The sequence below is a fragment of the Nannospalax galili genome, unplaced genomic scaffold (assembly GCF_000622305.1).
Source record: "Nannospalax galili isolate Female #2095 unplaced genomic scaffold, S.galili_v1.0 scaffold948, whole genome shotgun sequence".
Taxonomy (NCBI): Eukaryota; Metazoa; Chordata; class Mammalia; order Rodentia; family Spalacidae; genus Nannospalax; species Nannospalax galili.
Genome location: NW_008358192.1, coordinates 772,426 through 796,036, shown reverse-complemented (window position 1 = coordinate 796,036; position 23,611 = coordinate 772,426). Strand labels below are relative to the sequence as shown.

The 23,611-nt window shown below is 50.9% G+C and overlaps 2 protein-coding genes, 1 long non-coding RNA gene and 2 other non-coding genes across 6 annotated transcripts in view; 1 reads left to right on the top strand and 4 right to left on the bottom strand.

The window, feature by feature from the left end:
• LOC108490119 overlaps positions 1–1,470 on the top strand; it is a 2,049-nt gene extending 579 nt beyond the window's left edge. The window contains exons 2-3 of the long non-coding RNA XR_001872123.1: positions 534–697; positions 909–1,470. This is a non-coding gene — a long non-coding RNA (uncharacterized LOC108490119). The remainder of the gene's footprint in view (positions 1–533; positions 698–908) is intronic.
• A 1,896-nt stretch (positions 1,471–3,366) lies between these two features.
• Ddx39b (DExD-box helicase 39B) lies at positions 3,367–16,661 on the bottom strand. 2 transcript variants are annotated; one of them, XM_008821551.3, is made up of 11 exons: positions 16,525–16,661; positions 14,957–15,281; positions 14,073–14,200; positions 13,784–13,876; positions 10,330–10,513; positions 8,558–8,676; positions 6,160–6,291; positions 5,240–5,349; positions 5,002–5,146; positions 4,660–4,807; positions 3,367–3,584 (listed from the first exon to the last, which is right to left on the bottom strand). In XM_008821551.3, the coding sequence occupies exons 2-11, from the start codon at positions 15,165–15,167 to the stop codon at positions 3,568–3,570; spliced, it is 1,287 nt and encodes a 428-aa protein (XP_008819773.1). In that variant the 5' UTR covers positions 15,168–15,281; positions 16,525–16,661; the 3' UTR covers positions 3,367–3,567. The 2 variants fall into 2 exon arrangements, with proteins under 2 accessions (XP_008819773.1, XP_029413735.1); XM_029557875.1 differs by lacking the exon at positions 16,525–16,661 and adding an exon at positions 14,436–14,557 and having other exon boundaries at positions 14,957–15,093.
• LOC115068161 lies at positions 10,204–10,280 on the bottom strand. The gene has a single exon (XR_003847537.1). It is a non-coding gene; the product is annotated as a small nucleolar RNA SNORD83 (small nucleolar RNA).
• Positions 15,630–15,708, bottom strand: LOC115068160. The gene has a single exon (XR_003847536.1). It is a non-coding gene; the product is annotated as a small nucleolar RNA SNORD83 (small nucleolar RNA).
• Positions 16,662–20,633: 3,972 nt separating the features above from the next.
• On the bottom strand, positions 20,634–22,999 carry Atp6v1g2 (ATPase H+ transporting V1 subunit G2). The gene is made up of 3 exons (XM_008821550.3): positions 22,724–22,999; positions 22,301–22,401; positions 20,634–21,861 (listed from the first exon to the last, which is right to left on the bottom strand). The coding sequence occupies exons 1-3, from the start codon at positions 22,803–22,805 to the stop codon at positions 21,688–21,690; spliced, it is 357 nt and encodes a 118-aa protein (XP_008819772.1). The 5' UTR covers positions 22,806–22,999; the 3' UTR covers positions 20,634–21,687.
• Between the last annotated feature and the right edge of the window lie 612 nt (positions 23,000–23,611).

Genomic DNA, 23,611 nt, shown 5'->3' with positions numbered 1-23,611 from the left:
CTGGGTGTGGTGGTGCACACCTTTAGTCCCAGCAGTCGGGAGGCAGAGGCAGGTGGATCTCTGTGAGTTCAAGGCTAGCCTGGTCTACATAGTGAGTTCCAGGCCAGCTGGGGCTACAGGGAGACCCCCCCAAAAAAAGAAATAGGGGTTTATGAGTTACTGTCTCTCAGACAAGGTAAGTCAGAGACGTTCTCTATGGCCAGCTTCAAGACAGAAAGGGGAGGAGGGGAGGCAAAGCTAGAGTGCTTCCATTTCCGGCAGCCATCTTGGGGAGTGGAACTTTTCCATGGCCTGGCACTGGAGAGAAGCAGCTGTGTGGACAGCAGGTCAGAAAGACCAGTTTACCTTCTGGAGCCTGGAGGGGCTCTGCCTTATAAGCCGGCTGTCTTTCACCTACTGTTCTGAAGAAGCTAAAGGTGAAAAGGCTCAAAGATTTTAACAAGATACACACACACACACACACACACACACACACACACACACACACACACACACACACACACACACACGGTATCATGCTCTCTCATTCGCAGGCCCTTCTCCCCGTGGTCTCCACCTCCTTCACTCCTGAGGTGAGACACTCCTGCTGTCCCTCACCTGTGTCCTGCCTGCTGCTCTGCTCACCTGGTCAGCCGTCCTCACGGGAGTCATGCACCACCAGCAATCACCACTCTGCTTCCTCAGACAGTGGGACCAGGTACCCCGCCCTCCTGCCTCCTTCTGTGTCTGCCGCACCGTGACATACTGAACCCCCCCTAACTCTAAGCCAGCCCAACCGTGCCTGCCCCACCCTGCCTGCCCACTGTGACATAATGAACCCCCCTAACTGTTGCCAAAAGAAACAAGTTGCATCTGTCAGGTATTTTGTCAGAGTGAGAAAAGTGACGATAAATCTCCTAAACTTTCAGAGGTTTCGGCTCTTCTGCCTCTGGAAGCGGCAAGTACCAGGACGGTGAGACCTCGGCCCTCTAAAGGCTCTTCTCCTGAGACACCCTGACCTCAGGGAACGCCTCCCTGCTTGGCTCTCGCATAGCAGAGGCTATCCCCCCAGGTCCTAACCCAGAGAGGGGAACCAAAGATAGAACGCTGTTAGCAGCCCCCCTCCAGCAATCCGCATTCTAAGGCCTGCTGTTTGGAGGACCATCGTGTTCCCAGATGACCAAAACTTAGCCGTCTAGCCCCTCTGAGCCACCTCTGCCTGCAGGGCTAAGGTCAGCCGCACACCAGTCCATAGCAACCTGCCTAAACTAGTAGGAACGTGTTTCCCACTGAACTGGCTCAGCGAACTTCCCTAAGTTACTCCATTTTGTTCAGAGCCATTTCAGCAGCAACTTTGCTCCACACCAAAGGAAAAGGGGGGCAACCTTGGGCCTTGGAAAATTGTCCTCGCCAAGAATCATGGAATGTGCTAATTCCAGATATTATATTTTCACTAACCAGCTTATTTTCGCTTCTGTAACCTGCTTGCTGCCTTGGTCTGCTTGTTTTCGCTTCTGTAACTCGCTTGCTATTTTAGGTCACCTTGACACAAAGTATAAGACCACCCTGTTATTGTATGACCACCCGGTAACTGCTGATTTTAGCTGTCTTACTATACTTGTTATGGCTAGGAAGTTGACTAATTTTAAGGTCACAAAGTTGATTGCCAAGTTATATGACTGTATCACTTGTCTGTATAATGATTGGTTGTTGATTAATAGAGTCAAAATTCTGCTATGTTGTACAAACCTGATTGGTTCACAAATGTCCTGTTTTAATAATAATTCTGCAATCCTATAAAAACTCTGACTTAACAATCATCAGGGCTGCTTCTACTCCCGAGATAGACAGCCCGGCCGGTCGAAAATTAAAATTTACCTTGCCACTTTTCTTAAAGTGGTGTTGGTGATTTTTTACAAACTCTGTCCTATAACACCACCAGCACAAGTTCCTGGACTCTGGCCAGGCTGGAAGGTGGGGGTAGAGAGGAAGAAGGGTGAGTGGGTGGCTGGGCAGGGCTAGGCGCTAAAATAAACCCCAAGGTCTGTAGACTCAGTTCCTGGTGGCCATGGACAGCTCAGCTGCCTATGTGCACCATTCTCTCAGCGCTGGAACCTTCACCTACCACCCTCCTGGTCCCTGAAAACTCCAGGATTCCGGGGTGTTGCTCCCTGAGCCCAGCTCCACAGGTAGTGGGACGGGGTCGCCTCCCAGGGTATGTGGAACCAGGAATGGGGAGGGAGCACAAGGTTTGTACTGGAGCCAGGCTCAACCTTTCATGTTGAGATGTGCCTCACCCTCGCCTGCACCTGCTCCTCAGAATCCCCCAGCTCCTTCCACCCCAACCCAGTCCTTCCACAACTGTAGTCGCAGGAATCTCCCCTCATCTAAGAGCTAATTACTTCCTGTTGGGGAGGGGCAGCCAGTCTTCCTCCCACACCAGAACCTGCACAGCAGTCACGACCCTGAGTGGACGACCTGAGCCTGTGTACTGTCTCATAGACGCACATCTGAGGTACGACACCGCATTGGCTTCAGATGACCTTTTAAACTTGGGATCAAAAAGGCAAAGGGGGACTGGAGAGATGCTCAGCAGTTAAGAGCACCCACTGCTCTTCCAGAGGACCGGGGTTCAGCACCCACCCGGCAGCTAACCACCACGTGTAACTCCAGGTCCAGGGGAAACCCTCATCTGACCTCCCCTGCATTGCACACGGGTGCACTCACACAGACAATACACTCATACACATTAAATAAAAAAATTCAAATCTTTAAAAAGGAAAGGGAAAGCCAGGTGTGGTGGCACATGCCTTTAATCCCAGCACTTGAGAGGCAGACAAGTGGACCTCTGAATTCCAGTCCAGCCTGATCTAACAGTGTACATAGTGAGGTGCAGGCCAGCTGGGGCTAGAGACCACACAGACCCCACCCCCCAAAAAAACAAAAATATTGGGAAGCCAGGCAGCCCTGCGGCTTCAGCTCCCTGTCCTGGCCGTTGCTGTGCCCAGGACTCCAGCCCACAGCTGAACTAGCCCAGGTAGACGCGGGAGCAGGGGCTAGAGCTGCACCAGGCCCTGCTGGACGGGCAGGAGGGGCCCGGGAGGCGCAGGCCCTGGTGCTCCACACCAAGAAGCTGAAGAGACATGAGGACCTGAGAGGAGCCGAGAGCCCACCATGCTGTCCTCACCCTCCAACTCCACAACACGGCGCACCCGCACACCCACCACTGCCACAGCCACGGAAGAAACGGCAACCAACCACGAGGGGAAGGTGGTGGGAGGGCTTCAGCACGCCCCAGTCCACTACACAGCCCTCAGGAATTCACCCGGATGGAGCCCACAGCACCTCCCGTGGCCACTGAAGGACAGAGCACTTGCAGACACCACAGACGCATTTGTGTTTCATTCTTAGTTTTGTTAAAAAAAGTTCTGGTATGTCAGGAGCAGGTTCGGGAGTGGTGGGGACACAGTGGTGGGGACACAGGAGGAAGCGGGGCAGTGGGGCTGCAGGGGCAGAGGCAGCAGCATCTCCTCACCCCACCCCTGCTGTCCTAAGTCACAGACTGCCATTCCGGAATGGGTGATTCCTCTACCGCGTCTGTTCAACTGAGGAGAGAAGACCAGCAGTTAGAGGCACAGAAAGGAATTTTAGGGGCTGGAGAGATGCTCAGTCAAGAGCATTGGCTGCTCTTGCAGCGGACAGGGGTTCAGTTCCCATCACCCACATGGTGTCTAACAACCTTCGATAACCCCAGTTCCAGGGAATCCGACATCACCTTCTGACCTCTGTGGGGATGCACGACACAGGTGCACTTACATACATGCAGGCAATACACTCATACCACATCAAGTTTTTTTTTTAAAGGGAAATTCCACACACACAGACGCACACATGCAAGTGTCTGTACACTGTGGGTTCAGAGAACACATCCAGGAGTGGAGAGTCTTTTGAGAAAAGCAGACCCCACATCAAGTCAATACAACTGCACAACTCCAGGAACAAGCAGCCAAGTGCCATTCTGTGTCAGTGGCCACAACCTACAGACAGGTTGAGCTGAGTCATTAAGAGATGGCTCAATGGTTAAGAACACTCGCTGCACTTCCAGAGGACCCAGGTTCGATTCCCAGCACCCACATAGCAGCTAACGACCATCCAGAACTCCAGCTCCACGGGGATTCGAAACCCTCTCCTGGCCTCTGTGGGTTCTGCAAGCACATGGTGCACTTATATGCAGGCGAAACACTCATACAAAAACAAACAAACAAAAAAACCCCAAACAAAACCAGCACATCAACAAGTGGGAGGCCATCAAATAGCTGTGGGTAAGGGTGCCTGTCACCAAGCCTGACACTCAAGTCCAACCCACGGGGGCCCACACCTATGGAGCCCACACCTATTGGAAGGGAGAAAGGACTCCCTCAAGTTGTCCTGACCTTCACACATACAGGCATGCACTTGTGCGCGCGCACGCACGCACACGCGCGCACACACACACACACACACACAGAGAGCAGGGTATGGTGGTACACACCTTTCATCTGAGCACTCTAGGAGGCAGAGGCAGGCAGATCTGTGACATTCAGGCTAGCCTGGTCTACATAGCTGGGGCTACAGGGAGACCAGGGAGACCCAATCTCAAAACAGACTTTGGATGGGGAGGAGGGTGAGGCCAGCACTCACTGTAGGAGGAGATGTCAATCTCGTCGGGCAGCTCACTGATGTTGACCTCAAATCGGTCTTGCACATCATTGAGAATCTTGGCGTCGTTCTCGTCTGACACAAACGTGATGGCCAAGCCCTTGGTGCCAAACCGGCCTGCTCTGGCCACCTGAAAGGAGACAGGGGTAAGAGGGGTAAGACTGGAAGACTCAAGGGGGAGACGCCAAGAGGAGGGGGGCTAGGCTGGAAGCACAGGGCCAGGTGAGGCAAGGCAAGGCTCAGAGAGCAGGCAGGTGCTGAGAGAACAGGGCTGAGAGAAGAAAGGTGAGAGCAAGAAGGGGCTGGGAGAGCAGGCGGGCTCACCCGGTGCAGGTAGGTGTCGGAGTCCTCCGGCATGTCATAATTGAAGGCAATGTTCACTCGCTCGATATCCATGCCACGGCCAAACAGGTTGGTAGCTACAAGAATTCGCCGCTGGAAATCTTTGAACTGCTGATACCGAGAGAGCCTTTGTGAGAAAGGAACAGATGTGAGATTCCCTCCTCTTTCCACAGTGCCTTTTCCTCCCCAGACACAAACCCCCTTCCTGTTTCTAGTTCACCTCTCCTCCTGGGGCATCCCACGGTGGATGGCAATGGCTGGGAAGTTCTGTTCCACGAGGAGCTGGGCCAGGGCGATGCAGCGCTGCACGGACTTCACAAAGATCACCACCTGAGGGAGCCAGGGGAGGGTGCATGGCATGTAAGAGAAGTTACAGATGTGCATTTTCAGGAATTTCACTTTTCTTTTGAAGATTTTGTTTGCATGAATGTATGCCATTATGTGTAGTGCCTACAGAAACCACAAGAGGGCACTGATTCCCTGGCACTGGCATTACAGGCGCCCATGTGGGTGCTGGGAACTGAACTGGGTCCTCTGGAAGAGCAGCAAGGGCTCTTAACTGCTGAGCCATCCCTCCAACCCCAGCACTCTACATTTCTAAAGGAATCCCTCAGTTCCTCTTATGTCCTGTCCTGCTGTGAATACAACAGCCTTTGTTCTCTGGGCTGATTTCTCAACATCTGGCTCCCGAGGTGCTGTGGCCACAGGACCCCAAGCTGGCAGATATGCTGGGAGTCAAGGATGAAGCCACCTCACAGAAACACGCTAAGAATGAGAATTAAGGTCTGGAAAGACAGATGATCCTGCTCACCTAAACACTAAACCTTGGGACCTATCCTAACTCAAGGTCAGCTTCAGCACAGGCAAACGGGAGGACAGATTGCTGCTCCTCAGTAAGTAGAGGAAGTAAGCTATTTCAGAGCCTAAGGTAGCCCACAAATGTATGAACTTACTGAAAATCACTGAGGCCTTTGCAGCTGGCTCTGCTTGGTCTTTATTACGGCCAGGCAACTCCCCTCCCCCCCATCTGGGCTTCTCACCTCATCACCTATGCCGCTCCTTCGACGGCTACTTAAACACAGGCTTCTGCTACTGCCGGTGTCCAGGGCTCATCCCTGCACTGGACCTCGAGCTACTGACCTGGTTGAACTCAAGGACATCTAGAAGGTCAAAGAGCTTCCGGTTCTTCTCGTTGTCCTTCAGTTTCACGTAGTACTGCTGCAACCCGTGCAGCGTCAACTTCGTCTCATCATCCACGAAGATCTCCATCGGCTGAGGGGGAGGAGGGGGGGGAGCAGGAGGAGGGCAGAGTGGGGGGGTTAAACCTGGGGGGGTGGAGGAAGCTGATCTCCAATACACCCCATGGGAGGATGGGGAGGAGAGAGAAGACTGGAAACCCCTCCCCCACCATGAAAAACACCCTTCTTTCCTGATCAGAAATGGATTTCATCAGCTGAGTTTTAAGACTGCCCAACTGAGAACTCGGAGGAAAAAGGAGCCTCCGCCAAGAAAGAGCGTGAGGCCACCGATGAGGTTGCCTCAGATGAGGGGTGGAGCAAAGAAAACAATAGGGGAAGGTTCTCAAGGGGAGTGCACCACTCAGAATCAGATGGGGGTCAGAGAAGCTCCAGCAGAACAGGAACTTGGGGGCCACCACTGCTCCACCTGCGTTCCTTCTCAACTGGGAGACTCGGAGTAACACACTTTAGCAAATGTCTTTAAGATCAGAAAGCTGCAGTGGCCATGGTCAGAATGCCATCCAAAAGCCAGGCATGGCGGTACACGCCTGCAATCTCGGCACTCGGGTGGCTGAGGCAGGAAAGTAAAATCTTTAAAATGGCATTTAAAGAGGAACCGAAACTGCTCAAGGTGAGAAGCACCTTGCTCTTGGACCTCTAGGATTAGCTTTAGAAGAGACCGTTCTGAGTAAGAGTCAAACCATCTATAGGTATTGGGGGGAAGAATCCACGAAGGGCCCCAGGAAAAACAGCAGGCAGGTGCTTACAGAACTTCACACCTGAGCCTGCATCCTCAGTTAAAAAGCCTAACTTTGGCTCTTCCCCACTTTCCACACGCTAAGCAGGTTTTCCCACCGCCCTACCCACACGCAGCTAGGCACAGCCCTCCAGAGCCAGCCTGACACTTCCTCAGCTTTAACTCAAAGGGCGTGGCTCTCTCCTCCATCTCCCTCTTCCCAGTGGCTGCCGAGATTACAGCTGCCTGCCCTGTTTCTTAAACACTAACACAATGGTCCTTGAGCATCCAAAAAAATGTAGATAGGAATTAATCTTTACATTTCATAAATAAAATAAAAATCCCCCTGCCCCATGCAACCCATGAAGGAGAGGAAGAAATGACAGAGAGGGCCGACAGGCAGCTCCCAGACCAGATTCCCAACACTCTCCAGACTGTCTTGGGAGACAGTTAACAGAAATAGCCAGGGACCAAGATGCATGTAGTAGGGGTAAAAACAGTGTCTTTCCCAGAGGGCAGGCCAAGGGCAGGCTTTCCAAAGAAAAGTCTCAGGTTTCTGATAAACCTGATTCATGCCCCCAGCAGAGCCCAAGAGCAGGAGCCCTGCAGGGAGGAACTCCAGGGCTCAGGATAGGCTCCGCCCTCTCCACACTACCCTCATTACAGATGAGCCCCTCTTCCCACTACACTTTTCCCAGAACCCTCATTAAAAAATTAGAGGGGGAGAAAAAAAAAAAAAGCAAAAAAAAAAAACTACCACCCCACAGGACTCCCCACCCCAGCAAACCCAACACATATGGGGGAAATGGGGCACAGCACGTTAGGTTCAGGAAAAAAACCGGGAACAGAAAAAGAGGCTGGTTTGGTCCTCAGCGTCCAGGTCAGGATTCCTGTGGCCTCCGCTGCCGCCATCCACACTGCTCATGAGGTCTGCATTCTCTCGTCGTGCCCAGGGCTTCTCTGCTGCCGGCTCACATCAACCAAGGCTCCGATGGGTGCAAGGAGGTGTGGGCAGGAAGGAGTGGGGGACTGGGGACTGAGGTGCCAATGGCCCCCAGCCCTGAGGCGGGGAGGGGCAGATTCATGTGCTGCGTGCTCTTCTTCTGGATGGGCCCTGCCATCTGACTGTCCCTCTCTTGCTCTCCTGCCACTGGAGGTTTGAGTTTTGGTGAGCTGAAGGCTCCAGCTGCATGCTTCAGGCCACCTTGAGGATGTGTGGCTGTAGGGGCTATGTAGGAGACGACGGGAGGGCAGCAGGGCACAGAATCTGGCCCTACCCCCGAAAGGGAGAAGAGGTTCAAAAATGCTGGGACTTAAAAAAAATGTTGAACACTACCCGCTCTCAATTAACCCGACCAAGTCTTCCGGAGTTTCCCTGGCACCCGCGCGGACCCTAACGCTAGCTGTCTCTGCCTCTGTGCTTCTCTTCAGGGAGTTGCTGCTCCCAAAGTGGGCACAAGCCCCCTTCTTGACGCTTGAAGGACAAGGGAGTCTGGAGGAAGAGGGCGAGGAGGGGAGGAGGCAGCGGGCGGGAGTGGAGGGAGAGAAGGTAGAAGGTATTTACATCTTGCATGAACTTGCGGCAGACTGGCCGGATCTCTTTGCTCAAGGTAGCACTGAACATCATGACCTGCTTCTCGTGGGGGGTCATGCGAAAAATTTCCTGGACATCCCGACGCATGTCTGTAAGAATGAGAATTTACAGGAGAAAATGAACCTGTGACTTAAATCAGCACCAGAGTTCCCAGTGAGACACGAAGGCACTCAGAAGAAGACCCCAGATCTCCATATTCTCCAATTACTACACAAATCAGAGTAGAAACGCTCTGGAAGCCAGGTGTAGTGGTGTAAGCCTGTGATCCCAGCACTCGGGAGGTAGAGGCAGGAACATCAGGAGCTCATAGAGCCAGCCTGGTTACACGAGACCCTGCCTTAAAAAACCAAGAGTGGTGACCCAATGGGAAAGCAACAGATCAAGAAAAGACCTCAGGGGCTAGGGATGCTCAGCGGTGAAGAGCACTGGCTGCTCTTGTAGGGTACCTGGGTTCAGATCCCAGCACCCACATGGCGGCTAACTACCATCTGTAACTCCAGTTCCAGGGGATCCCACACCTTCCTGTGACCTCCATGGGCATTGTACAACACAGGTAGGTACTCTTACATACATGCAGGCCATACACTCATACACATAAAAAGACGCAGAGTCAGGTTCTACCTTTTGTTCCAGACAAGAAATGTGACAGAATCTATGAATCAGGGACAGACCCCTTCAGAGGCTCTCAAGGACAATGTTAAAAATGATTTATGAGGGCTGGAGGGAGAAGTCAGCAATAAAACTGCACACTGCACTTGCAGAGGACCCAAGTTCAGTTCCCAGCATCCATGTAAGGTGGCTCACACTGTTCTAAGTCCAGCTCCAAGGGGATCTGACGCCTCTGGCCTCTGCAAGCACTGCACATTCACATTCACACTAACAACTAAAAACATTAAAAATAGAATTTCCAAAGTTTTACGAAGACCCCTGCCAGCCCTCCTCTCCGCAGCCCCAGCCTCTAGAGGTCCACAGTGCACTCACCGCACTCCAGCAGGCAGGCCACCCTGTGCCTCTCACCTACAGCTCACACACTCCTGCCTTTCCATATTCCCACTGGCCAAAATAGAATTCTTTTTTGTGGGTGGTTTGAGACAGGGTCTCAGTATGTGTGTAGCCCTGGATGGTCTGGAACTCACTCTACAGACCAGGCTGTCCCCAAACTCAGATCAACCTACCCTTACCGCCCCAGTAGTAGTAGAGGCACACACCACCATGCCCTGCCAAAATGGAAGTTGTAATGAAACTTTTTTTTCACCCACAGCACAAAGGAATACCCCAACACACAAACTTCCCTGGTGATTAATCCTGAGACAACTCCAGAACCCTATTCATGCATTCAGTCTGACCACACGCACTCACACACGCTGTGCTGGGATGCCTGGACACTTTCTTTAGTGCAGCATCTCTCCCACGACACCCAGTACAGCAACCTGTGAAGAAAAGGGTACTGATGTGGACTGCAAAATTATCCGAGTGCCCCACTCTCAAAGACAGAACACCCACTGTAAGAAAGAACATCACAGCTGGAGGTACAGCTCGGGTGGTACAGCACATGTCCAGTATGCGTAAGGCCCTGGGTTCAACGCCCAGCACCAGGGAAAGAGAACAAAACTGAGAGCCATCAGTCATGGGTGATAGATCAAGAGTCGTCCTTGCACGCAAGTGCTCCTGTATCAAACAAACATCATTTGGCTCCAAAAGGCAGTTCCCCAGACCACTAGAGCCCGAGCACTGCCACTCACCGAGCTGTTCAAGCATCTTGTCACATTCATCCAAGATAAAGTGTTTAATGTGTTTGAGGTTGAGGCTCTTATTCCGAGCTAGGGCTAGGATGCGGCCAGGAGTCCCAACGACGATGTGCGGGCAGTTCTTCTTCAGCACCTCTTCATCCTTCTTGATAGACAGACCACCAAAAAACACCGCCACCTGGCCGGCAAAGGAAAAGCATCTCACCAGGAAGGAAGAGCCCAACCTCTTCAGAATTCCCATCCCTTTAATTGACTCTAAACCAAGTGTTAGCTTTCAGACCTACAACAAACTTCACATTTACAATCTGTAAAGAACACTTCATCCAAAAAATTCTCATGTGCCCCCAACACTGAGGTTCTGTGAGAAGCCAGTGACCTGCTCAAAGCTGCACGGCTAACGGGGACAGGAAGGGAAGCGCTCGACTCCTCTGCCTTCACCTGGCCGCTACATTCTCATGTGAGTCTAAAGGTTTCACGTTAAGAACGAATACAGGTTATCAAAAGCCCCCAGGAAGGGTCAACGCCACACAAAGCACTGAACATCAAGCTTTCCTTCTCAACTGGCACAGACCCTACACTATTACTGACAGAGGCTAAATGTAATGACCCTTGTAAGGTGAATGGCTGTTGGGATCTGGGCCTTACAGCATACGGAATTGCTTTTAGTGAGACAGGGTCTTACCATGCAGCTCTGGTTGACTTGGAACTCACTATGTAGACCAAGTTGGCCTTGAACCCAAAGATCCAACTGCCTCTGCCTCCCAAATGCTGGGATTAAAGGTGTACACTACAACATCCAGTCCTGAATTGCTAATTTCAAGGGGGAAAGGAATAATCAAGGAATCATACTGTCATGACCCTAATATTATGGTAACTTTAAAAACACTGATGGTAAACAAGGTTTGTGGCAAACAGGAGCACTCTTGCCCAAAATATTTTAACTTGACTCAATTAAGTTTTTAAGTATAAATTTTGGTCTAGAAGAACTATTGGGAGGGAAGGACAGGGTAAACCTGAGGAGGGAGACAGACCCTGAGGGGGCTCTACAGAAATGGCCTAGCGTCCTGAAGGTCTTTTAACTACATTTGAGCCAAAGCAAGGAAAAGCAATGCAATTCAGATTTGACAACGTAGACTCACTCTAGGTTTGGTCTTTGGGGGGAGGGAGCACACAGGGTCCTGCTGAGCTCAAGCAGATCTACTTAGCCTCCCAAGTGGCCAGCACTACAGTGCCTATACCACGTTCGAGGCTCAAATTTGATCTAGACACAAAGAACATTCAGGGTGGCACAGGCTGACTGAACAGAGCTGGACTACAGACTAGGAGCAACTGTTGCCACAGTTACAACAACGTAAACGATCTTCAACTTTCTCCTTTGTTTAGCCCAGGCCATCTTTCAGCCTAGGACACCTGTCCCAGCCTCCCAAGTACTATTAGGATTGTAGGAATGAGCCGCCAAAGCAGTTCCGGTTTTCAACCTTTAGACAAGACTGTTTGGTTAAAGGACTGAAGTTGGCTGACTCTGGTGACCTCAGGGCAGAAGTGCTCACAAGAGGCATGTGCTAGCACAGTGCCTTCAGAATTAAATGACTGTAAAGAAGACATTAAGACTGGGCGTGGTGGCGCATGCCTTTAATCCTAGCGCTTGGGAGGCAGAAGCAAGTGGATCTCAGCAAGTTTTAAGGCCAACCTGGTCTACATAGAGTTTCAGGCCAGCTGGGGCTCCAGGGACCTCAAAATATCAGAAAATAATATTAATCATTCTCAATATACCTGGTAGAATAGTGCAAACAAGCTGAATGTTTCATGAAGAGGCTGATAAACCTATAAACTGACAAACAGAAAACAGAGCCAGGGCTGGAGAGACGGCTCAGCAGTTAAGAACACTCGCTGGTCTTCTAGGGACCCAGGTTCGCATGGCTAACAGCCATCTATAACTCCAGTTCCAGGGGATCATGGTGCACTTACACATCTACAAGGCAAAACACTCATACACATAAAAATATTTTTGGTAGCCCCAATTAGTCTGGAACTTGCTATGTGGCATACACCTTTAATAACCAGCACTCAGGAGGCAGAATCTCTGTAAGATAATAGCCAGCTGGGGCTACAAAAAAAAAAAGACTGATCATCTTGTGTGTTTGTGTGTGCTGTGTAAGGGGACACACATGCCACGGCACACGTGAAGACCAGATGACAACTCTGGAGTCAAGTTCTCTCCGTCCACCTACATGTGGGTTCCAGGGATCGAACTCCGGTCACTAGGCTTGTATGGCAAGTACTTTCACCCACTGAGCATCTCTCCAGCCCCCACTTTGTTTTTTAGGAAATTTTTTTTAGTCTAGGGCTCCATCTCAAACATTCCTAGTTCTTTTACAACATGAGGTGATCAGGTGCGGTGGTGCACACCTGTATGTAATTCCAGCACCCAGAAGTGGAGGCAGTTGGAAGCACAGCACACACTGAAATGAAACAAGGTGTTTTGTAACAATTTGAAAAGCACTGCTCCTCACTCACCCTAACCAAGTAAGTAGTTACATAGTCTTTCCACCTCCAACCATAGGGACATTAGGATGCACTTTCACATACAGGTGACACATACACCCAAGCATGAAAATATGTAACTATTTGCAGGTTCCGCTACTGGTATGGGGTCACACTCCAGGTATCAAGGTTGTATAATAGAAAACTCTGGGGCTGGAAAGATGGCACTCAGTTAAGAGCACTGCTGCTCTTTGCAGAGGACCTGGGTTCAAGTCCCAGCACCCACATGGCAGCCAACAACCATCTGTAAGTAACTCAAGTTCCAGGGGATCGGATACCCTCTTCTGACTTCTTCAGGCATTTCACAACACGGGTGCACTTATACACATGCAGGCAATACATTCGCAAACATAAAATAAGTAAATATATTTTTAAAAAAGAAGACTCGGTTGCAGGCCCCAGTCGCCTCTAGAGTCTCGACATGCACACCAGGAACCAGCTCCTTCAGCGTCTGCTCTTCCCACACGCGCCCAACCTCTCACGCTATCAACCAAGCACCACGAAAGGACTCAGAGTGCACTAAGTGGAGGGGGCTCTTGGCAGGCCCAGAGGCAAAGACCACTCGGGAGGCTGCGGCAGGAGGATGGCACGTTCAAGGCCTAACTGGGCAAGAGTGACCTCAAAGCCAACCAGAGTAAAAGTGATTGAGACACTGTCTCAAGCTTTAAAAAAAAAAAAAAAAGGAAAAAAGTGGTCTGTGGTAAGCGTACATACACAGGTGCATTCAAACCAAGGTGAGGCAAGCACCCCCAAAACTGCAACAGCAAATCCACGAGGTCTAAACAGTGCACAGGAACCAACATGTACAGGGAGGATCACAGGTACTAAACAGCTGCAGACATGGGCCACCGCTGCCCCTTTGTTCCCAGTGCCTCCCTGCCCAGGTTTCTATGCCCTGGCTTACCTTAACATTCGGCATGTATTTTGAGAAGCGTTCATATTCCTTGCTGATCTGAAAAGCCAACTCCCTAGTGTGACACATCACCAGGACAGACACCTTGGGAGGGAAGCAGACAAAAACACAGCAGGTTCACAGTCCTGCATCACTCCCTCAGCAGTGACAGTCACAGAAGTACCCCTGGCAGATCTAAACCATCAAACCCATGCTTTTACAGATCATCCTCAACCGTCAGGAAATAGTCAAGCACTCCTGGCCTGCCGAGAAGCCCCCTCCAGCACGCCCCCCAGCGCACCTGTCCAGTAACCGGCTCCAGCTGCTGCAGTGTGGCCAAGACAAACACTGCCGTCTTTCCCATGCCTGACTTGGCCTGGCACAGGACATCCATCCCCAGAATGGCCTGAGGGATGCATTCGTGCTGGACTAGAAGAAAAAACACATACATAGACCTGGCTCTCCACATGACTCCTCTTTACCACGCCAAGCCCATTTCTTTCCAGTCACTCCTCAAATTATGTACCTTGTTCTTGCCAACTTTCAGACTCTCTGCCCCTTAACATTTATCCCAGAATCAGACCCGCCTACATTCTCCTTGCGTCCTCTCAGTCCGGGCCACCCCAGTGTTACTAACAGCCTCCTGCACCTACCACGAGCTCACCTTCAGGGCTCCTGGCTGTCCTGATTTTTCTTAACTGTAACAATCCATGACATTTGAATGCCTGCCACAGGCCATTTCTCCTACATAGGTTGCCATGCTTTTGGGTCACGTAACCCTGCAACCTTGAACAAAATGAAGGACTTGGTACCTGACCCAGAAGCCAGCCATCTTTAGACCAGTCATTAAGGTTTCCAGAGACCAAAGTCAGCCTGGACCAAAAGAGGGGCACTAAAGGCCCTTTCATAAAAACTTCAAATAGTCAAAATGAAAAAAACTAAAAACAAGCAAACAAGAAACGCAAGGCACAAGAACAAATGGCGGTCTCCTCTGGCTTTGGCTCACTAGCACGTCTGAGGACCAGCCAACAGTCTCTTCTATCAACCTTTTCCTTTTGGGCTCCCTTACTGCCTGGTCCGTCCTCAGTATGAATCTTTACCACCTGAGGCAGGAACTGCAGACGCTTTTTCCCCTTGTGTCCCTAAGGTTCTTAATGAGGTCTCTACGTACAACGAAAAACTTACCTTCGGATGGATGCTCAAAGCCACAGTCGACAATGGCTCGAAGCAACTCCGGCTTGAGCAGGAAGTCACGAAAGCCAGAGCTGTGGATGGAGACGTAGGAGCCCTTGACATCCTTCTTGGCAGGGGCTTCGGCCCCGTCTCCCCCGGCTGCCGTCTCCACCTCATCATCTTCATAGTCCAAGAGTTCATTGTCAACATCGTTCTCCGCCATAACTAGGCCGGCAGGGGAGAAGGGCGGGTGGCTCGGATGAGTGCTCCCAGAACAGGGGAAAGAGAGAGGACTGAGGAACAGTGAGTGAAAAGACACCGGTTTCTGACAGAAGAGCTGGGGGGTGGGAATCAAAACAGAAAACTTGTCAGTGTGAACAGAAGCCGCTCCTTTCCAGCTCCACGGGCTTCCCACCACTTTCCCTAAACTACATTTACCCCGGAAAGAAAAATAACACAGGCACACGAGATAAAAACACCAGAGGGAACAAAATGGAGAAAGTGGTTTCAGATAACGATTCCTAACCAGCGTTAGGCCCACACAAGTTAGGCAGGAGAGGACCAACTTAGAGACCCTGAGTAGAGCTCAGGGACGGCAGAAAGGGAAATGACAAAAGAAAAATCCTTTAAAACCCCCAAAGGGAGACAGACTATGCTTTCCCTAAAGACGGGCCCCTACCAGAGCAGCCATCAGTCAAGGGTGATAGATAAAAGGTCAGCACTGCGCAGAGCGCTCATTTCCAAAAACTCAAACATCATGTGGCTGCTCTCGCCCTCCCGCGCCTCAACGTCCATCTACGGAGGTTAAGACACACCTGTGTGCCCTCTTGGTAGTGCACACCTGGGATGCCAGTGGGAAGGAGGGTGAAGGGAAAAAGGAAGGCCTGTGTCATGAATAGCCGAGTGCATGGCTAAGAATGGGTTCGGTGAAAGCTTGCTTAGCATATGTGCGACGTGGGGTTCAGCCTAGCGCTGCAGCAACTACAATAAAGTTTAAGAATAAATAGTCAAGTTTAAGGAGGTGGACACAGTTGAGAAAAAGATAAACCCCACTCCAGCGTTAACAAAATGTGCACCAAGGGGTCTCACTAATCTGCACTAATCAGGTCACAAATACCCAAGTGGTATCAGGGGTACCACACACCACGGGAACCACTGAGGGCATCCACCTAAGGGTGGGCAGTTAGAGGGGGAGCAAAGTTCAACTGGGCCCCAAAGCAGGCTCCATGAGGCCAAGAAGGGGCCTAGTGGGAACAGGAGGAAAGCCCCGCCCTCTTCTACTGGACCAGAGGCCACCTAGCAACGCCTCCTGTTGCTGGGGCCTCGCGTGGGCCAGGAATCCCCTGAAGACCCAAGAGAAAAGGGAACACAATGGCTGCCGAGGCGACCATCTTGGATTGCCCCCCCTCGCCTTGTCTCCCTGCTCCCCTCAAGTTTTGCCCTCAAAAAGGACGGAAATAAGGACCTAGCGAGGCCCGAGCACCCAGGCCGCAGTCCCCGGAAGGGGTATCAGGGGCCCACGCGGCAGGATGACAGCGGGAAAGTGCGGATGGAAGTGGATGGTGGAGGCCACAGCTTACCTAAGCACTGCGAGCGTGTATGGCGGCACCGACAGGGACGAACGAGGGAAACTGCCTTCACTTCCGGTCGCAGGCTCTTCCCCGCGCGCCAGCCTCCCGCCTTCCCGGCGGCCAGAGCGCATGCGCACGGAGTGCCAGCCTTGGGGTCCTGAGTCGCGTCTCTAGGGCCCCGGGCAGACTTTGGGGCTGCCCTTGGCGATGACTGTTTGGAATGCATTTCTAAAGTCACTTCTCACGTCTCTGCCACTGCTAGTCATAAAAATTATGACGGAACGTACGTCTTTTCATGCCATTCTCCAACTTCGTTTTCCCACGCCTGGCTACGGACTTTACTTCGGATTTTGCCCCGGCAGGCTTCTCTCTGGACGCCTCGCTGTGGGCACACGAGGCCCCGGCGTGTGGAGAGCCGGCGCCAGGGCCGCGAGTTCTCACGGGGTCCTGAGCCCGTTGTGAAGGTGACCTGAGGGCAGCTGGACTGGCCTGAGCTGTGGGCAGAGTGGGCAGCGTTTGCCCAAAGTGATCCTGGCCAGTGTAGCAAGTGATGGCCCCCCGTGGGACAGGGACATGTCCATCATGAGAGAGGGAGGCTTAGGTTCTGCCCCAAGTGTTAAAATAAATGGAAGGGTTTGAGGGTTATGTAGCTTTTCACAGTTATTAATTGGAGTCTTCTGCCCCCCATGGTTCAGCACCAGTGTTCTTCCCCCGCCCCGAATAAGTGATATCCCCCCCTCTTTGAGATGCTACATAAAAGTCTGAAGGAGGCTTTTATGAGAACAAGAGTTTGGTATTTTCCCTATTCACTTAATCATTTAACCATAAGAAGATACCATTGTAGCCAGTCAGCTGGCTGTATACATTTGCTCTACTCACAAATCATGGGTAGGCACGGAGACCTCTTCAAGTGCTGGCCTTTGGTAACTTGTATACCTCCGTATTTCACTGCTGTGAGCATCAAGAAGGCGGGGGGGTGAGGGTTGATAGATAAAAAGTAGCGGTATGAGGAATAGGGTGATCAGGAGAAAGCAGAGTTTATTAGCAAAGGAACACACGGGGCAGATTCCTTTCTGGGCAGGGAAAATGTCTGCCCTGGATCGGATCGTGAGCTGGGGTCTTTTAAGGGGGAGGCTTCTGCTTCCAGCAGAAGGTGGGAAGACGTATTTTTTTTTTAAGTGGCGGGGAGTGGGAGAGCGGGACTGTTAAAACCTGTTCTCCAGCCAGGCGTGGTGGCGCACACCTTTAATCCCAGCACTTGGGAGGCAGAGGCAGGCGGATCTTTGTGAGTTCAAGGCCAGCCTGGTCTACATAGTGAGTTCCAGGACAGCTGGGGCTACAAGGAGACCCCCTCTAAAAAAAAAAAAAAAAAAAAAAAAAAAATCCTGTTCTCTTTAGAGATCAAAGGGGAAGCCTGCTCTTTAGAGATCAAAGTGGAAAAAAGTCTGCTTCTTTTGACTTCAAAGACCAAGGTGTTTATCAGTTGGGCATGAGAAGTCCTTGAGACCCTGTTGGAACCTTAATAGGGGTGGGGGTACAGTAGTAGGGGGTCTCACTATGTAGCACCAGCTGGCATCAGACTTACAGAGATCCAACTGCCTCTTCCTCCTGAGTGCTGAGATTAAAGATGTGTGCTACCACACCTGGCGCAGAGACCTTTTATTGACCCTAATGCTGCCATTCACAGAGGAGGGTAGCATAGAGGATCGCTCAGCTGACCCACCAGCTGAGCCAGACAATCTCCTTTATAGCCAATCATAGTAAACCTCCTGCACATGACGGCTTGTTTGCTCCAGTCACAACATTGCCCCTTCAGCACTAGTCACTGTCATTTCACTACATCACTAGGGGATTCTACCAAGGCTTATAATAGCAAAAAATCCAGTGCCAACTGTTTGAAACCGTCCTGACTCAAGCTGCACGTTCACAAGCAGGAGCGAGCAGCTGTGACCACTGTCTTCCTCAAGGCATTCATAGAATGTTCAAAATGGCCAGGTTTGACAAAAGAGTGGCCTAGCTGACCTAGGGAGAGACCGTTATTCCTTTCTTTCTCTGCCCACAAGTCAGAGTCTGTTATATAGCCTAGGCTGGCCTCAAACTCCTTTTTAATGTGTAGGAGTATTATACCTGCATATATGTAAGCACACTACATGTGTGCAATGCCTGCAGAGACCAGAAGACAGGGATCTGGAATTACAGATGGTTATTAGCTGCCACATGGGTGCTGGGAACTGAACCCAGGTCCTCTGTGAAAGCAGTCATTGCTCTTAACCGCTGAGCCATCTCTCCAGCCCCCTGTGTGAATGTGTATGTAACTGCATCCATGTGTGTGCAATGCCTGCAGAGGCCGAAAGAGGGTGTTGGATCCCCTCTGGAACTGGAGTTACAGACAGTTGTTAGTCATCATGTGGGTGCTGGGAACAGAACCTGAGTCCTCTTCAAGAACAGCCAAGTGCTTTTAACTGATAAGCCATCTCTCCATCCCTGAGAGGAATCTCTTTGGTGGCACTGCCTACAAATTGTGCAGAGAACTCCAGTGGTACTGGAATTGTCCCCGTGCAGGTGTGGACTTTTTGATGATTTAGCTGCTCAAGTCTCCCTGACCCCTATAAGACACCCCTCACCCATTGTGAAGATTAGTCTTGATTGTCAACTTGACACCCCTGGGAAGAGGGAGCCTCAGTTGAGGGATTTCCTCTATTGGACTGACCTGTGGTCATGTCTGTGGGGCATTTTCTTGATTGCTGATTGATGTGGGAGGATCCAGCCCATTGTGGGTGGTGCCACTTCTGGGCAGGTAGGCCTGGGCTGTATAAGAAATGTAGCTGAGGGGGCTGGAGAAATGGTTCAGCGGCTAAGAACACTGCGTACTCTTGTAGAGGAACCAGGTTCAATTCCCAGCACGCACATGGTGGCTAACAACTGTCCATAACTCCAGTTCCAGGGGATCTGACGCCCTCCTCTCAACTCTGTGGGCATTTCACAACATGGGTGCACTTACACACATGCAGGCAAAACACGCATACATATTAAAAATAATAAATAAAATATATTTTTTAAAAATTTTAATCCGGGCGTGGTGGTGCACGCCTTTAATCCCAGCACTCGGGAGGCAAAGGCAGGTGGATCTCTGTGAGTTCAAGGCCAGCCTGGTCTATATAGTAAGTTCCAGGACAGCTGGGGCTAAAGGGAGACCCTGTCTCAAAAGGACCAAAATTAATAAGTAAATAAATAAATAAATAAATTTTTAAAAAGGAAATGTAGCTGAGCAAACCAGGGGAAGAAAGCCAGCAGGCAACATTCCTCCACGTTCTCTGCTTCAGTTCCTGCCTCTAGGTTCCTGCCTTGACTTCCTTCCCTGCCTTCCCTCAGTGATGGGCAGTGACCTGGGAGTTGTCAGAAGAATAAACTCTTTCCCCAAGTTAATTGTGGTCAGTGTTTTATTACAGTAACAAAGAGCTAACTAGACCGACTACCCTGCTGCTTTCACGAAGCTAGATCTGGATGAAATTGTTTCTTTGGTCTTTTATCAGTGCCCTGTCTGGGGTGAATAGACTTTTTTATTCATGTCTACCCAAGGAAAAGTCATACAACAAAATAAGATTGGTTACCTCATTCATCCGAGTCCTAAGTGAAACAAACTTGTCTTTCCTGGTGAAAAGAACTGATGGAAGAATAAGAGTCATAAAAGAGCAGTGCCCACCTCGAGGCATCACCTGATTTATTCCCCAGTATTTATGAACTGCCCACCATGTGCCAAGTGCTATCCTAGGACCTGGGGACACAGCAGCCTTGTCCTCGGATACTTTATATCATGAAAGTCACCACGTAAGCATATAATGTCAAGTCTCAAGTGCAGAAAAAAACAAGGTAAGGTGCAAAGAGTGTTGGTTTTTCCACACTAGCTTTCCTCTTACAGGCGGTGTATTTAATCCCCAAGTTCCCAAAGGAAGACTCATGTTTCCCACTTACAGAAACCGTTTGCTTTTGTCTCCCCAGAAAGCTTCCCAAGGATAGCCATTTGCAGTGTTTAGAGACTATATAAATGCAGAATTCTCAAGACAGTAGTTCAAAATGAGAGATGAGGAGGTAAGAAGAGGCTGCTTCCACCCACCAACTGATTCGGCCATAGTTATTTTATTGAGAGTTTGCTGTTACAAAGGGAAAGCAAGGTACTGAGGGTGCGTTCTGCAAGGCCATGCGCACAGAGGACACAGTATCACTTCAAGTCGTAGGAAACATCTCAGGCTTTGGGGAAAGAGAAAGGCTAGCTTAGGAGAGAAAGAGGAGCTAAGGGGCACAGCATGTACTTGGAACTTTGATAGAGGGGCTAAATGACATAATTTCATCGTTTCAGGGGTCCTAATGTGTCTGCAGAGAGACAGGAAAAACAAGTTTTTCAGAGAATGACTAGAGTCACAATGAATGAGCTGAATTAGAGAGCCACTGACCAAAGTCAGGAAACAAAGTATTAAGGATTGGGCAGGAGAGCAGAGGGTGTTTGTAATATGGATATGCCATTTGTTAAACTGCAACTACTACTTGAGGGCATCGGATTCCCCTGGAACTGGAGTTAAGGACGGTTCATAGCCACCATGTGGGTGCTGGGAATCGAGCCTGGGTCCTTTGCAAGAGCAGTCAGGGCTCTTAACCGCTGAGCCATCTCTTCAGCCCCTACAGAATGATTTTTAGTGACTCAGGAGGTAAGCACTGTTATCATCCCAGTTGCAAAGAGAAGGACATTGAAGCTTCTGGGTTAAGTACCTTGTCCCAGCAGCATAGCCAGCAAGGGCCAGGGTTGGGAGAAGAACCCCAAATCTGCCAGCTCTGAAGTCAGGGTGCTTTCCACAGCCCGTGTCACCATGATGCACATTTCACGGAACGGTTGGATGAAGACAGCTTGGGCATTTCTTAATTTAAAGTTCCAGTGTTACAGCACACAGAGATTCAGGTTTGAGCCAGGTATTTTTAAGTCTCATAGGAGACTATTGGGTCATGTCTCCTAGAATCCTCTCTCCTAGGAAATGATTACTATGGAAAGGAGGGTACCAGACAGTAAACCCATGGCTCTGTGCATGCTGGACAAGGGAAGCGATTTGGATTTGGGAGATGTCTCTGTGGAAGGAACAGGCACGAGGAGTCAGACTCCAGACTGGGTCCTACGCAGTGGTTCTAGGTGGCAGTCCGGTAGTTGGGGTGGACCTGGGGCCTGACGTCACAGACCATGCCAAGGAGCTGGGCCAGGACCCGGTCCCGATTTCTCTGCTGAGAACTCTGCATGCCCTGTACCTGGCGCCTCGTAGCCTGCTCCACTTCAGCAGACAGGTTTCCCTGAGAGCCCATGGCCTGGGGGGAAGTGGTGGAGGAGAGAAAGAAAAAAGCAGAAATAGGGAGAGAAAAGGCCTAGCGTGTGAAGGGAACGAGCTGAACAAGGCCAAGAAGAAAAGCCTTTTCAAAATATTCCCATCCCCCCAAACATCCAGGTACCAGGATCTAAGACCCGACATACAACCCCATCCTGAAAAACAGACCCACCCTCTCACCACCAGGATCATAAAACTCTGCCCCCCACCACATTACCATACTCCACAAGCTGCACATGCCCTTCAAAGCCTCCAGACTGCCTTACATATCCTGTCAGAGCTTTACCGATGTTGTGATCCCTGTCAGGGGCCCCTCAGCATTCTGTCACCTCGTTTCTTGTTGAGTCACTGGTGCACACCTCACTAGATGCACCCACCAGCCTGCACCAAGGAAGAGGGACCCTTGCCTCCCGGCAACTCACCGCTTGCTGCTTGCTCTGGAATTCCTGCTCCCTCTCCCGGCGATACTGCTCTACCTCCATCTGCGCCTCCTCCTTTGCCTGTTTCAGTCGCCGGGCCTTCCCTAGCCGGTAGAGGACAGTGGGTATGGATGACCCCCACCCCCAACAAGGCGTGGTATCTGGGATCAGTCCCCTCCAGAAAGTTATTCAGCCTGCCATCAGCCAACCAGATGCTAGATTCCAACACCCACCCACTTCTTCCTCCCTAATCACCTTCAGCCTCCTGCTCGCCCCCCCCCCCCCCCTCTCCTCTTGTTTTGTTCATACCACACACACGCGCGCCCCCCCCCCCCCGTAGTCTTGGGTTTTCCTAAAGACTCAGATGTGCCCTAGCCTCCCCAAAATGTCCTTCCAGATTCCTAAGGGAGAAAAGAGAAGGCTTACTCTTTCGGGCATCTGCCACCTTCTCCGCTGCCCGTTTCTCAGCTTGGAGGAGCTGCTGGATACCCTGAGACTGACTGGCCATTTCTACCGCTAGAGCTGATGCTGTTAGGAAGGCGACCAAGGTACAGATGGCTCCCACCCTCCCTCGCCTACTTCTGCAGCTCGTTGCTGCCCTCCTCCTCCACCACTGGGTCTTAGTGCTCCCCCTTTCACTCAGTCTCCTCTCCTAATCTCATCCTCCCACTGATGACTGGTCCTCCTCTCCCACCTCACTAAGGCAGTACTCCGGATGGTCGCTGGGGGACAGCAGAGACCGGGCCCTAAGCTGCTGACAACTTGGCAGCAGATGCAGGCCTCTCCAGTCAAGGGTTGTAGGGATGCGGCTAGGGGAAGGCTTCACTTAATACGTCCGGCTCTCTTCCAACTCTCCACACGCCCCTCTGCCCCGCTCCCTTTATCTATCTATCCATCTATCCATCTATACCTATCTATAGATATACTTTTCCCAAGTCCAAATTTCTGCAGGCATCTCACTTGTCCTGACCTACGACTGTCTTCTCGGTGTCTTTTTGTGTTTTCTCTGCTTAGTTCATTGTGGGCTTTCAGGTTTCCTTTTCCCTGTAGTTCTTTTATTCTTTCCCCTGTCTCCTCTTTCTCTTTCCATTTTTCTATCTCTTACTGAACAGAGAGATCAGAATAAACCTCAAAATAGTCCTCCTGTCTCCCAGCCCCAGATTTGCTTCCCGATCCTCTCCTCTAATCCTAATCCTGTCTTCCGGTTTCAGGGGAATTTTAAGTCGCACGTTGCTTGGTTTCCCCACGGGAGGCGTTAACCAGTAACCACGCAGTCGGGGCAGAATGACTTCCGGTAACATGCCTCCTCGTTCA